This window comes from Micropterus dolomieu, linkage group LG23 (genome assembly GCF_021292245.1).
Source record: "Micropterus dolomieu isolate WLL.071019.BEF.003 ecotype Adirondacks linkage group LG23, ASM2129224v1, whole genome shotgun sequence".
Lineage (NCBI taxonomy): Eukaryota > Metazoa > Chordata > Actinopteri > Centrarchiformes > Centrarchidae > Micropterus > Micropterus dolomieu.
In genome coordinates, this window is record NC_060172.1 from 34,803,371 (window position 1) to 34,818,266 (window position 14,896).

Sequence of the window (14,896 nt, forward strand, 5' to 3'; positions counted from 1 at the left end):
CCAAGATTGGCAAATTCGCCACTGGCGCCCTGTGCTCTTCAGATGAAAGCAGGTTCACACTGAGCACATGTGACAGACGTGACAGAGTCTGGAGACGCGTGGAGAACGTTCTGCTGCCTGCAACATCCTCCAGCAGGACCGGTTGGCGGTGGGTCAGTAATGGTGTGGGGTGGCATTTCTTTGGGGGGCCTCACAGCCCTCCATGTACTCGCCAGAGGTAGCCTGACTGCCATTAGGTACCGAGATGAGATCCTCAGACCCCTTGTGAGACCATATGCTGGTGCGGTTGGCCCTGGGTTCCTCCTAATGCGAGACAATACTAGACCTCATGTGGCTGGAGTGTGTCAGCAGTTCCTGCAAAAGGAAGGCATTGATGCTATGGACTGGCCCGCCCGTTCCCCAGACCTGAATCCAATTGAGCACATCTGGGACATCATGTCTCGCTCCATCCACCAACGGCACGTTGTACCAGACTGTCCAGCAGTTGGCGGATGCTTTAGTCCAGGTCTGGGAGGAGATCCCTCAGGATACCATCCGCCACCTCATCAGGAGCATGGCCAGGCGGTGTAGGGAGGTCATACAGGCACGTGGAGGCCACACACACTACTGAGCCTCAGTTTGACTTGTTTTAAGGACATTACATCAAAGTTGGATCGGCCTGTAGTGTGGTTTTCCACTTTGATTTTGAGTGTGACTCCAAATCCAGACCTCCATGGGTTGATAAATTTGATTTCCATTGATAATTTTTGTGTGATTTTGTTGTCAGCACATTCAACTATGTAAAGAAAGGAGTATTTAATGAGATTATTTCATTCAGATCTAGGATGTGTTATTTTAGTGTTCCCTTTATTTTTTTGAGCAGTGTACAATGATGGCCACATTTTCGAAGTTCATATTATAGGTCACTAAACCTATTTGAGCACATATAATGATCTGTATTTACTGTGCCAATTAACTTAACACTGGAAATCAAATGCTGTATGACAGTTTTTTAAAGTACTACAGTTTACATTTTACTAAATTACCAAGAGTTTGTACTGTACTACTAAGTTATGTTGCTATAGCTCCTATGACAGCTCTTGTGAAATGAGGCTCACTTGATGCACACTATACTATAACATAGTATTTGTATTCTATTTTGCTTAATAGATATTATCACCCGTTTTTGTGCCATTCTCCTCATTTTAGTTAGGCAAAGCCAGCAAAGAGTGAGGAGTGTGAAGTTAGGACAAGTTATTCAAAGTAATCGTAAAGATGCTAAATAGTTATTTTTAGAATTTGCTTACCTGAGACAGATCTGGGATGTCCCCTCGATCAATTCCTACTTGCTGCAGGAAGAGAACAAAGACAATCAGAATTTGGATAAGAGAAAATTGCCAACCCATCCCTGGCCAACTAGCAGATCTGGTGTCCCTACTTACCTCTGCAACTTTGAGGAACTCTGAGATTCTTGTCATTCGTGTAAGGAATTTCTTGTAGATATCAAGTCCTTCTTTGCACTGGATTTTCTTCATGTCAAAGTATTTCTCTATTTACAGAGCAGGAAAATAAGCACAACAAAAACATTACACTCATTTCCTGAACATTTATTTCTGTTTTGTCTGTTATTTGATTTTTTTTACGTTTAATGTCTCATGGGTACAGTATCTCAATAGGGTACAAATTGTCAGTCTCAGCAGATACATGCTGGTAAAATTTAAAGCCTGAAGTGGTTTGAAAACCTTGGGACTCAGGACAAAGGTAAAGGAGAACAATCAGAACAAATCAGTAATTATACCAATATGTTGTGAGATTTGCATAGTAAGTACTGAAGTCCCATCATATTATAATGAGCAGCATTGGGGACCAGTTTACAACTGCAGTTTCATGTGCCCTATCATAGTTTTTCCTGTTTCACAATAGAAAGAAGAAAGGGAGAGAGGAAAGGTAACTGCATATTAATTTTAGACAAGGGCAGAAAATTATTCATGGAGGTCTGCTGGGGAATAGTTTGCCCCCTACAAAGTTTCTTTGAAATAAGCTTGTTAGGGGTCTGCAGTTCCAGGAAGCAATCAGTTAGTTAAAGACTTACTTGAACTGCGTGGGAATGCTAACGAACATTCCCAAAGTACATCCTTGCTTTTAAAGCTGAATGCAAAGGATTACATAATTGCAAGGACATCTGCATTAATTCATTTAGTCTTTCACCCCATGGCCCCTGTCCCTCATCATCTGAAGAAGAAAAACCTGCAGTCCAAATAATGTATCTACAACACAAAAGCCTTTTTTTTTTTTTTTTTTTTTACCCAGGAGGTTGATTATGCCCTCATTGTATGCTGCAAACAGTCTGATGGCATCTTTGAACAGAAGCATAAAGGCTGCGTTGATCACACCATTTGTCAGTTCATTAGCATTGACCTGGAAGACAGGTGAAGGTGTTAAGGACAATCAGTTTCAAGTTCGTCAGCAATCGATTCAGATGCTAGCCAGTACAGCCAATACTGAGCACTCACATTGAAATCAAGTAACACATCCATCTGATTTTGGATGATGGGGATGGTCTTGAGAAGTTTCTCTGTGTTCACGGTTCTCATCACTCCATCAGACCTGTGGAAAAAAAGAATGCTTTGAGCTTGCTGACACAGATGGAAATGGGCTTTCTAGTCTTGATTGTTCATAACTTAAGGATTTTTCCAGTAAATGGACATGGCTCATCCAAATGACCAAGTAGGGTTGGGCGATATGACGGCATACTGTGCCACAATAGAAATGTGTCCACCGGTACAGATTTGGCAGTGTAGTTCCTGCGTTATATTTGGGGCAGGTGATGTAGCAAATCAGGGCTGGATTCTCACTTGATCTCACAAATCAAGCTACCTCGCAAGGTAATGTGATTTGTGCAGCTGGACTGCTTACCACGTTATCATGTGATGCGAAAGTGACGGTAGGTGGGTGGTAAGGCACCTCTGAGCTGGTTTGCCAGTGACCACAAAAGTGAGTGACAAGAAAACATGGAGGAGAGATAAATTGTCAACAGAGCAGGGGGAGTATATTTGTTTGGATCAAAGTTCTAAAATAATAGAAGAAAATAATTAAATGTGATGAAGTGCAGTATGGCCATTTTAAAAAATGTCTTAATTTAATTTATAGATCAATTGCTGTATCGTGATGTACACCGTTAAAATGACACATACCGTGATGCAAGATTTTCGCCCACCCCTATCTTCAAGTCATTCAATGAACACAAACACATATGTATCAGTGAATACATCTCTCCTTACAGTGTAGTGAGCTTTGCAATATCTTATTTGACACTGCAGTGTAGGCATGTGCAACAGTTCCTGGATGAAGTAGAGTAATAACTACAGTTACAATGCAATAGATCAGTTTACGCCTACTGTGCAAAAAAACCCACATCTGTTATGTTTTTCGCTTTAAAGTGAAGTAAAGCAAAAACAGGAACTCTGATGGATTTATGCAACTTTTAATAAAAATTTCACACTTTTTTGCAGGAAATAAAACTATTAAGTGCGTGCAATGTTATCTTTCAGAATCAGATCAAATCTCCTTCCCTAGGGGGTAAAACCAGAACATCAAGCTTTGTGGTAATCACTAACAGTGAAAGCTAATAAGTGAAAGTGAATGCTCCTTACCCTCTTTTCACTTTAGTAAAGTCAAAAGCAACCTGTCTGTAGGACACAGCCTTCTCATTCAGGTAGCGGCTGTATCGCCTTATGAACGTTGACATGTCATAGCCTACATTACAAACAAAAGATGATAAATGTCATGACACAGATGAATACTGGAGTATGGAGTATTTAAAGGCTCACTGCTGCACAATGTGTACAGTCCTGGTAATATACCTTGTAGGCCACTTTTGTCCAAGAAGTTGCTGAGGTTGAATAGTGTGTTCCTTGAAGCCAGATACTGTATAAATCTCTGCAAGAAAAACAACGGATAAGGAACTTGCACAAGGGGCTTTTCCCAACAGCTACCTTGTGGAACGAACAGCTTACTTTTAGGCATGTATCATTTAGTGCACTCCTACGAGATGATAACAAGCCATCTCAAATCCCATGCCAACATACTGTACACATTACTATTAAATAACCCATGACATTTCCATCCAATTCAGCAAAGGTGGAGAACAGTTATTACTGAAGTCCTGACCTCATTGCCATAGACCATCAGATGATGTGTGGTGGTGAGGGACTTGAAGACAACCACCCAGCTGGTGTTGGCGGTCCTCTCGAAAAGTGTGTCAGCCAGTTGAGGGATGTTCACATTCATCTCATTTGTGCAGTGAATCAAGTCTGAGGGAGGAGAAAGAGCGGGAAGGAAGGGGGGTGGAGGGTGCGGGGGGTGACCGTCGATCATTGAGCCAGTGTGGTATTAAAACAATCAATGCACAGCATCTCTGGGGAAGCACACAAGTTTGCTGTTCAGTGAAAGCCAACGTTTTCTTCATGTAGCTTCCTCATTTTCTTTCATCAGTTCCTTACTACCATTCTGACCACACTCAATAACATACCGAGACTTCTAGAAAGCAACGGTTCAGGAATCTGTGACAAACTTTCTGGAAGTGGATGGTTTTATCGTGACCCCTGAGTAGTTGCTTGTTATTTCAAAAAATAACACCTCAAATTCAACACGAAAACAAAAACAAAAAAATGGATGAGATCAATTACACTTCAAAATCAGATATTTAAAAAGGGGGTGATAACTTCTTTTGGCACTTGGAAGTGAATCCTTATTTCAGAAAGTGAGACTACAATGTATTCACACTGAGAAAACAAGCCTGTGTTATTTTGTTACCCATTACTTTTCGTTACTACTCTCACTCACCCCTTTAATTTTCAGACTAACAAGGGAATGGCTGCCACGACCATTTGGCCTGATGCAAAAGCCTCCTGGTTACACTTTTCATGAAGGTCATGTGACTGACTTATACCACCAGTATACAGTACTCCTGTGAAGTAAACTCTGACAGTTACTGGACACTGTAATTTACCACATTTAGATGAGGTACCACGGTGGCTCTGCTTTAATCTTGAGAAACTGCAGAGCTTATTGTTGACCCTTTTCTCTCTCTCTCTCGCCTGCCATTCACCAGTCTAGTGTAGAGTTTTGCGTGCATGCTGTGCTGTCGACAACTGCATGCAATTTGCGGTTCCTTGCAGGTCTATTTCCAGTAGCTGGCTATTTAAAAACAATATAATATTCTTTGTGTGGTTAATCAACGGTGATAAGTTATCCGAAAGTCCCGCAAGGTGCGGACAACTTGGCACAACACCGGTGAAGCTGGCGCTCTGCTCCCTCTCTTCAGCAAGTGTTCCTCTTTTGCCACTACACACATGCACGCTATGCCTACACATGCACACTAACGACCCAGGGTTAGGATTACAAATTTGGATTTATTCATGCACTTTAAAAACATTTATTTAAAGTTTTTTTTTTCTTTTTACATGTTTATACGTGTGTGTGTGTGTGTGTGTGTGTGTGTGTGTGTGTGTGTGTGTATATAAATAAAAACAGTATGCAGTTTTTATAGCCAGATATCATACAAAGCGTTGGTATGGTAATGTGCAAAACAAGCATAACAAAAAGTTCCATGTCTTCATCAATGCAATGTCTGAAATATATTGTTTAAGTTGATAGTTAACATTAACTGTTGTGTAGGAGCCGGCTGTGCTACCCATTGAGGCCTGTTTACATGGGGGGGGGGGGTATGAAGCCTCCTCAGTGTTTGTTGAAAGCCGCACAAAAGGCTTTTACGCTTTACAAACACAGTAGGCCACCCATGTGACAACAAAAGCCTTTTCAGACAACTGGGGAGTACAAACTCAAACAAATATCTCCACTGGTGTTCCTGGAATTTATTTTGTGTAGGGACAAATAATTCACAGCTCTTACTCATCAGATAGACAAGTTATAACACTTAAAATAATAAAGTGGTTCATACATCAGGGCCTGTATTGCACATCAGCGTACTAATGTTAGCCTTCAACCCAAAGCACAGCAGAGACTGACATATTACAGCTTTGATCAATGTTGAGCCCATTCTGTCGGAGATGTTTGTAAATGGCCAATGTACAGAGGTCAGACCCTTCTGATTAGATAAAACATGACCTTTCCTCTGGTGCTGAGATACAGTGTGCCAGATAATACAAAAAGACATTATTTCCTGTTTTCTTTTGATGTGATGGGGCACAATAAGCACACATTGTCACTAAACACACTGTAACAAGAATCTTATAGAACCCACACACAGTCTGTGGGCTGGAAAGGCCTGCATACATTTGAATTGGCCAGCAGGCTTATTTGGGCTGATAATGTTTTAAGGCCTCACCACAACAGACCTGCATAACAAATCAAACACATGGCCGTGCTGTGCATGGGCCATTTGCAGAGAAGCATTAGCCCACAATTGTAGATTTTTTTTTAACACGCATGCGCGGACACACATAAATACTTTTGGCATGTAAGGAAGATCTCCTTCAAGAACTTAAATGTGTGTAGTTATGTACGCAATTGTTTGTTTTATAAATGGTTAGGTACTGGAATGGTAATGGAAAATTACATCAGTGTATTACTTCACTAAAACTATATACTTATACTATACAGGTGTATTGAAGAATTGTGAACTTCTTGAATTTACTCTAATTACAAGGCAGAGTGATCAGAGTGGGTACTTTAAACTAGAAAGAAAAGAGGGCAATGATTCACGATATTTCTTTACAACCTGACGATAAAGCTCTGAACAGAGAGAATGGCAGCACATTTAGTGCAGCAGCTTATTGGGTGAAAGATATGGTAAGCTGCATTTTGGTGATCATTTTGAGCTCTTTCAACTAGAGATGTCACGAGAACTGACATTTGGTACCAAGTCGATACCAAAATTCTGAAAACATGTCGGTTTCGCTAGATACCGAAGGTACCGGAGATCCAACACGTGGAAGATAGCGACAGCTCCGCCTCGACTCGTCGAATAGAAGAGTCTGGATCAGTGGTGAAGTTAGTTTCACGGCTGTTATCTTCAATAGCCCTGTGTCAAAGCCTCGATTTCCCCAGTTGGAAAACAAATTTAGGCAGACATTTCACAGTTTGGATCACCTGAAAACACCAAAGATGACGATGCAACTTTAAGAAGTGAATGTCTGTTTCTGTAGGAGGAGTTAGAGACCGTCTGAAATGTGCAATACAAACCATTTTAATCACCAATAACCTTTTTTTCAATATAAAAATATCAGACAACTGCCAATCTAGATAGTGACCACCCTTAAACATTTCACACCTATCAGATTGTGAAGAAAAGTTAAGAACATTAAGTAATTTAATAATTATGCACAGTCCAAGGTTGTAATATCAAGTGCCGTTACAGTGCCGTGTCTCAATTCACGCCCTTCCATACTAACACTTAATATTTAGAATCCATAAGTTGCATTCACACTGACAAGTATGGCAAAATGCAGTGCACTATAAGTACCTGGATGGTGGACTCATTTGAACAGTGAAAAAGGTGAGTGTTGAGCACTGGATAGTCGCACCCTCAACAGTCGCCATCTTGGCTATGTAGCGGAATGGGAGGGACCACCAACCTATTTTTAAAATTGTGAAAATGACAGCTGAGGAAGCTGCAGCAGTTTCAATTGCCTACACAAGCAAGTAAAAGTATTCATTTGTCAACACAACTGATTTGAAGTCAAGTGAGCAAACGAGCCAGCAGTTATTTTGACTGGTGACAATTGAGGTCAAATGTTGGTGATAATGATACGCCCGGTTACAATTCGCCATTATTTCATCAAGTGCACAGCTGTGTTTGACTTGACACAACACTAACCTTTCAAAATTCACGCACATGGTGTACTACATGTTAGTATACTAACTGAAGTATCCGAATTGAGGGTTAAGACTGATAAAAATCACAGTATGTTAAAAAAAAAAAAAAAAAAAAAAAAAAGGTCTACTGACTGACCAAAGACGCACAAGACAGATGCCTGTCACATGAATCTGCATTCAGTTAAAATTTTAATGCATGCTAATAAATAAAGATGACTCAATAACAGAAACAATGCATTGCTGGTTATTCTACAATTATTCTTTACATTATGCTGTAAAGTTTAAACATGTGGCCTGTGTGTAGTACAGCTGGTAAGCCAGAAGCTTTTTTAGCATATATTATTATTATTTCCTAGAAATAGCATGCCAAAGAAAACATTTAATGTCATGTGCCATGATTTATAATGGCCACTATGGGCAAACAGGCTAAGCGTGAGTGTGCGTGATGGAATAGTGACGTGAATGAATACATGAAAGAGCTATTAAAAACTTAACTATTTTTCCGTCTTTAAGATGTTTGCATCTTAACATCTGAAAAGTTTCATCTGTCTTCCTTCTTCTGTTTATTTACTTGTTGAGAATTACTAGAAACCTGAATTTCCCGAAGGTGGATGAATAAAGAAAATGAGTGAGTGAGTGAGCGAGTATCTATCTATCAAGTTTGCAGATACAAAATCTACAAACCACCAAAGAGAAGAGACCATACAAGGACCGACTTAATTAGTGATCTGTGGTACCCACTGTTGCTTTACGACACAGTAGTCAGCACTTTAATTTTTGCGTTTACTTCCGTGGGTTTGCTAAATGTGTGTACTTCCTTTCTGGACAACGCCCAAGCAATTCTGAATTAGAGTCATCTCATTTTGGAAATTGTGTGGAATTTTGAGATAACATGATTATAGCATGTCTGGGGTGTTGAGGGCATTCCAGCGGCCAAGTGTGGTCTCTAGAATCATGTATGCTTGTAATCAGCGTAATTGCCAGGAAATGCAAGTACTCCAGCCAATCTGACATTTGATCAGCTCCGTTCCGCTGTGCTCTGGGAAGGGGTCAGGGTATGTAATTACTTCCTGTTGCGTGTTAACTCTTGCAATCCAAGGCTTGCTTTCAGAATTAGAGGAACACTTCCTGCTTCAGAAATGAATGTCTATGTCTAATGTGGGGTAAAACACAGGGTAGGGGTTACCTTTGCTGCGCATTAGTTTTCTCTGCTTATTCTTTTGTTATGAAGCATTCTGTGTCAAGAGAAACACTGTACACAATTTAAAAACTTAAGTTTAACACAGACTGCCAAGAATCAGGCGACAGACAGGTATCACTGGTGGACAAAGACTTCAGTACATAACTGTGGGCTGTGGAGGGCTACAGGAGTAAGCGTGTCATGGTAGCTAGTTTGAGTTGTGCTATTGAATCTCACAGGCCTCTCAGAGTCACAGTGGGACCCTTTCAGCTCCGCTGGTGGACATGGCATTAGCACTCTTTTTAAGGCCTGTCACTTGATGCCACTGCAGTCACATGCTCCTTGTGCAGCACTGCATTCAGCGTGGGGAGGGTGAAGCAAAGGTACGGATGTATATTAATGTGGCATTATGGCTCAGATGAACCATGTTAAGAAATGTCATGGAGAATCAATAATGTATGTAATTATTTCTGTTGCAGTTGTTACTTGGTTTTGCATATATATTTTTCACTTGTTTGTGTGTCTATTGTACATGTTAACATGTTTACATGGGGATCCAGGTCTCTCCAGGTCTGTTGTGTTTGTACAGACTGACGTGGCTGAGCAGAGAACTGCCACCACCTTCACCTCTCTGGCCAAGGTATAAGACCAGGGAGATCCAACGAGGTGAAACTCTTTCATTGCAAAGCACCGTCTTGTTCTCTAATGATGAACCTAATATTGGAATTTAACACACGCACCTCTCCCCTTGAACAGTTCAAACCCAAACTGATATAATAAAATAAGATTTAACAAAGACTAAGAGTACCATATTCCAATAAATGCAATGCTAAGGCCTATTTTTCACTGTTTAGTACATTCTCTGGTACTGCACATTTCCTGAAACTTTTTTTACGTGCAAAATTTCTGCAAATCAGCAGCCTAAATCCAGACTCCTTTAAAGTGTCCAACCACAGCCGGCCATGTAAACCTGCCTCAGAGGTCATACAATTCCAGGGGGAGAGAGTAAAAATGGTACCAACAGAGAACCAGATAAAGCCAAAACCACAGTCCAGCCATCAAACTCAAAACAGGTGAGACATGAATGAGAGCTTTCAAAGCACCAGTTTCATTTCATACACATTTGCATGCAGGCCAGGGCTGAGGGTGAGGCTGTCAGCGGAACATAACGGCCTCACTCAATAGACAAACAGTGAAATGGATCCACCAAAGGTGAAAGAGGGAAGCTTTTTCAGCAGTGCTTACCTTTTAATATAGTCACTTTCCTAAATAAGTTCTGCCAGTTAACGTATGGAAATGTTTTTACACTACAAACTACGAACTTTGCCCTCTGAGTAATTGATAATAGTCCCAATCATTAATGTGCCTGGTGTAATAATGGAAATAAACAATGTCCATGACAAATATAACAGTGTTTCCAATACATTGATTTATTTATGGCGGCCCATCACTTTAATCAGCGCTATCCGCCACATTTTGATTTCCGATTTTTACCATTTAAAATGGGTAAAATTGTATGTGACTGCAAAGCTGCGCGCAGCACATATTCGCTCAACACCTCCACTCCTCTCTCTCCCTCTCTCTCAAACACATTGACAACAGACCCTATCATGAACACTGCTACACAAATCAGTCTAACACAACGAGGTCAAATTTGGAGACCCACCTTAAAAAAAATAGTTAGCAGCAAGCATGTAAGGAGCATAGCTAATAAGGAACAATAACAAATGTTCAATAAATGTTTGATTTAATTTTCATTTGAATCAAAACGTATTAGCACTTAATTTTTTCGGTTCCTGCAACTTGTAATTAATGCATCAAAGACCAAATTACATTTTTGGATCTATTCATATGACAAAAAGTCCTCTGTGAATTTCCTCTTGAGTCAACGTTTATGCCAGTGCCAAAGGTCAGTGGCCATTCTGATTTCATCTATTCATTACCTCACAAGGGACCTTTGAACAGTCTAACAGCAGTATGAAAAATGACTGCTGTCATACAGGGCTGCCCACTATTCAAGAGTACCTGTTGAACAATGTAGGAAATACCAAACGTTACGTAACTGTGAGGTTGAAAAACCACATGTCCAAAAATCTGTAGTGTCATAGACCCTGCTGGGGTGTAAACTGCGTCACAGCCACTTGGTACAAATTTTTCCTGGAAGTCATTTCACACTTACTTCAAACAAAAGCTAAAGCTAGCAGCCAAGGCTGATTTGTTCACCCTCTACTTATCTATGTCTGGTAATTGCAAAGTCTCTTTAAAGTTATATGACTGAGTTCATTAAGTAGGCCAGTAATAAAGAATGTGAACCATGGTCTAGCACAAACTCAAAAGACATGGTTCAGAGGACCCTATCTCACCTGCAATCGAGACAGGAAGACCACAGGATGGCAGCTGGAGAGATCAGGGCTATATCTGGCTGGTCAGGAAACTTCATCTTTAAATACCTAAAACTGAAGAGAAATCCCTGCTAGGCAGTCCCTATGGGTCCCTACATTACCTCAGAAAGAGGCTTCAGTTCAGAAGCTCCACAGAGGAGCCCCATATCACCTGGCCGTCAGGAATGTGGAATCAGGAAAGTCACTGGGACTCTCATTATGGCGTACTCCATCAGCTTGAGGTTATAATATGGTTAATCAAACCCACGTTACAACATCAAACTGAGGAAGCTGAGAATACACATAAAATCTCTCTGTGTAGGACAGGCATGTCATTGAGAAAATTATAACAGGCTGACTGACGGCTGCAATCTAAATGAAACTGCAGTGACCATTTTGCATAAGAGGGTAGACAAGACTGACAGGAGCAGCCCACAATCTAAGACAGTTAATCCCAGATAAAAAACAACTGAATGGAATAAAGAAAAGTACTTTTTTTCAAAAGATGACTAATGCACACAGACAGCCAATACCAGCAGGGCTAATTGTCACACGTACTGATATATATATATATATATTATATCTGAAAATATAATGGATGTGGATTACTTTAAATTTGTTTCTACTATATGGAGTGGATAGGGGTATAACGCTAACAACGGTACACAATATGGGGTTCATGAGGACGAGACGATATTTTAACGCTATTTTTAAGAAATCTTCAATGACGAAATATACGACTGAAAAATGAGTTTTGAGAATTTTATTCGACTGAAAGTCACAAAATTAAAAAAAATAAATAAATCAAGTGCATTTTGAACTGTTGCTTACATACTGTTCGTGTCTTGTCTTTCGCTGTTTATTATTTCAGCCGGGTACCAAAATGCTGCCACACAAACGATTTCAAAGTGGAGGGGACATCTTCTATGTTAAATTCACCCTTCCACTCTGTCCTGTTATCACAAGATAGCTTTTCATCTCAATGAGAAATATCATTATCATCAGACCTCACGTCATGATATTTCATGGTATTTCTATGATCATGATATTCTTGACAATATAACAATCTTGTTGTTAGTCATCTTGCACTGCTTACATATCACCATGGTTTGTTGTGTGTCTGATCTTCTACGCTCCTGAAGCTCCCCTTTTTGGAACTAACTCCACGTTACTTTCGCCTTCAGCCATGCTTATTGTTGCAGACTATTGCCATTATCACAATCTGAATTATTTATCATATTAAAAAATTATACAGATACATTGTGAACGATATGATATGGCACATCTCTACTGTGATCAAGTTAATAAGTCAATGGACAATTGTGTTCATTACTAGGGTTGGGTATTAAAATTTTACGATACCAGTACCAAAACCAGTACCCCTAAAGTGACACCGATGCCAATTGAGTCCTTCATTCAATACCTTGCATAAAATGCCACCTGTTGAAGCCATAGTAGTTGATTGGTAGCCTATTATTTGTATTATTGTTATGGACAAGCAAAGTTATCCATTTTATTTCAAATAACTGTTACATAAAAAGTATTGGGAAATTGTATCGCTCCTCATCCTAATAAAGTCATCCTTTGGTAGTATTAGCCTATAAGGGGAAAGACTACACCTTGGGAGTATTTTTTATATTTGAATGAGAGAGGGGTGAAATAGTTTAGTGACCAAATAAGTTGCGGGAAACAAATTTAAGGTATTTTTTGATACGTGTGTTGAAAATAAACAGAAAATTATTTTGTTAACTTTCGATCAATAAACTGAATTGAAAGATCTCTGGGAGTGCTTTTTCCTTTATTGGTGAGTCTCAAACCTCCTCCAAAAATGACAATCACAAGTATAAAACGAGTAAGGAGTCTGTTTAAACTAGTTGCTTAACTACACTAAAGACAAACAGAGGAAAAGAGAGGCTGCACGTCTAACTGATCAAACCAACAACACCTGAAGCAGCCGCAGCTGCAGCCGGAGGCTCCGTGAGTCATATCAGCTGATCACTGCAGCGCCACAAAAGTATTTAATTGAAAAGCCATGCTCTTCTCTTTCTGTGTGTTGTTTGCTTGTTTGGCTGCAAGCAAAACCATACAAATAGTCATTTTTTTGCCACAATCTGGTTACAAACGTTATGCCTAGGTATCGATTGATGTACTGGTTTGACTGGAGACGTTTCGATTCAACTTGATACTGGGCTGTTTCGGTCGATAGGCTATCAGAAAAGGTATTCAGCAGCGATACCCATCCTTATGGTCTTCACTGTTGCAAGTTTATCACCACAAGCTTGGCTTTCCGTTGGTACTGGTAATGTAAAATTTTAAATGATACCCAGCCCTTGACGAGCATGCCCGAGACCGCAGCCGAAGGTGAGGGCTGTTGCATGGACTCGGCGCGTAGAAGCCTTTTTTATACATTTTATGGTGCAGGCACATAAGGAAAAAAAGGCGTGCTCTTCTCTTTCTTTCTGTGTGTTGTTTGGCTGCAAGCAAAAACATCTGGTTTCCATCTGGTTACAAAAAGGATGATGCTGACACTGACAAGGTATCCATCCCTATTCATTACTGGTAACAAAACATCTGACAGAAACAAATCTTAACCATGATTAGCAAAACAAGGTTGTTAGAAACACCAGGCCTGAGCAAGACACATTTTCATATTAAAACAAAAAAGGAAAATCATTATTTTCTTCGCAGAACTACCGTTATCCCTTTGTATACATGTATCTTTTCTATTTACACAAAGGCAGCTAGCCACAGCGTCCTTTCCTCAACATATTCACCCAAGCCAAAAGGGAGTGTCATGTGGAGCATGTAGGACTATTGAAGTAAAATTACGTAACTGTTGACTGACTACGGACAGACTTTTGGACTATAAGGACCAGGATAATTTATTTTTGGTGGTACAGCTCAAATGTTTTTAAACATGCTGCGCCTTTCGACTTTTGTTTCTCCTTGCAATTCATAGTTTTCAGTCATGTGACATGTGTGGTGACCTGGAGGGCAAAACAACAGACCAAGATAGCGGCTCACACTGGACTCCCTCGTAGAGACGCCGCAAAAGCAGTTTTATGTGGATCACCACTCAACTCAAGAAATAGATATGGACACAAACTGCAAGTGTTGGGCAGTAGCGATCCATATACAGCACCCGCTGCTGTGTTTCTGCCATTAAAATGTGCCAGGTCCCTGCGAGCGCTCGACTGTGGTAATGTTTACATTTACCTTGTAGGCAATCCCTCCCCTCACACAGCTCAGGCTTGTTTGCTCGTCGATTAGTGCATCCGAAAGCACAAACACCGTCCAGCATTTGGCAACGCAAAAGTAACAAACTCAAAGTAACAGAGTATCACTTGCTTCCTTCCAGGGTTTTCCCTGGAATGTGACGTCACGTGAAAACTATGAATTACTAGCCAGGCAACACAACTATTTACAATTCTTCCTTAGCAACAATGGAACAGGTAAAAAAGTATACCTGAATGAAATTGTTACCTGAAACAATGAGTAAAATCCCAGATAAAACAAA

The 14,896-nt window shown here is 40.2% G+C and overlaps 1 protein-coding gene across 11 annotated transcripts in view; it reads right to left on the bottom strand.

Moving 5' to 3' along the window:
- picalma (phosphatidylinositol binding clathrin assembly protein a) overlaps window positions 1-14,896 on the bottom strand; it is a 40,773-nt gene that overhangs the window by 23,901 nt on the left and 1,976 nt on the right. For all 11 annotated transcript variants that reach the window (XM_046039338.1, XM_046039341.1, XM_046039343.1 and 8 more), the window contains 7 exons: window positions 4,150-4,292; window positions 3,843-3,918; window positions 3,633-3,735; window positions 2,493-2,586; window positions 2,286-2,397; window positions 1,422-1,528; window positions 1,287-1,328 (listed from right to left, as the gene is read on the bottom strand). In XM_046039338.1, coding sequence (XP_045895294.1) covers window positions 1,287-1,328; window positions 1,422-1,528; window positions 2,286-2,397; window positions 2,493-2,586; window positions 3,633-3,735; window positions 3,843-3,918; window positions 4,150-4,292 — 677 coding nt within the window. The remainder of the gene's footprint in view (window positions 1-1,286; window positions 1,329-1,421; window positions 1,529-2,285; window positions 2,398-2,492; window positions 2,587-3,632; window positions 3,736-3,842; window positions 3,919-4,149; window positions 4,293-14,896) is intronic.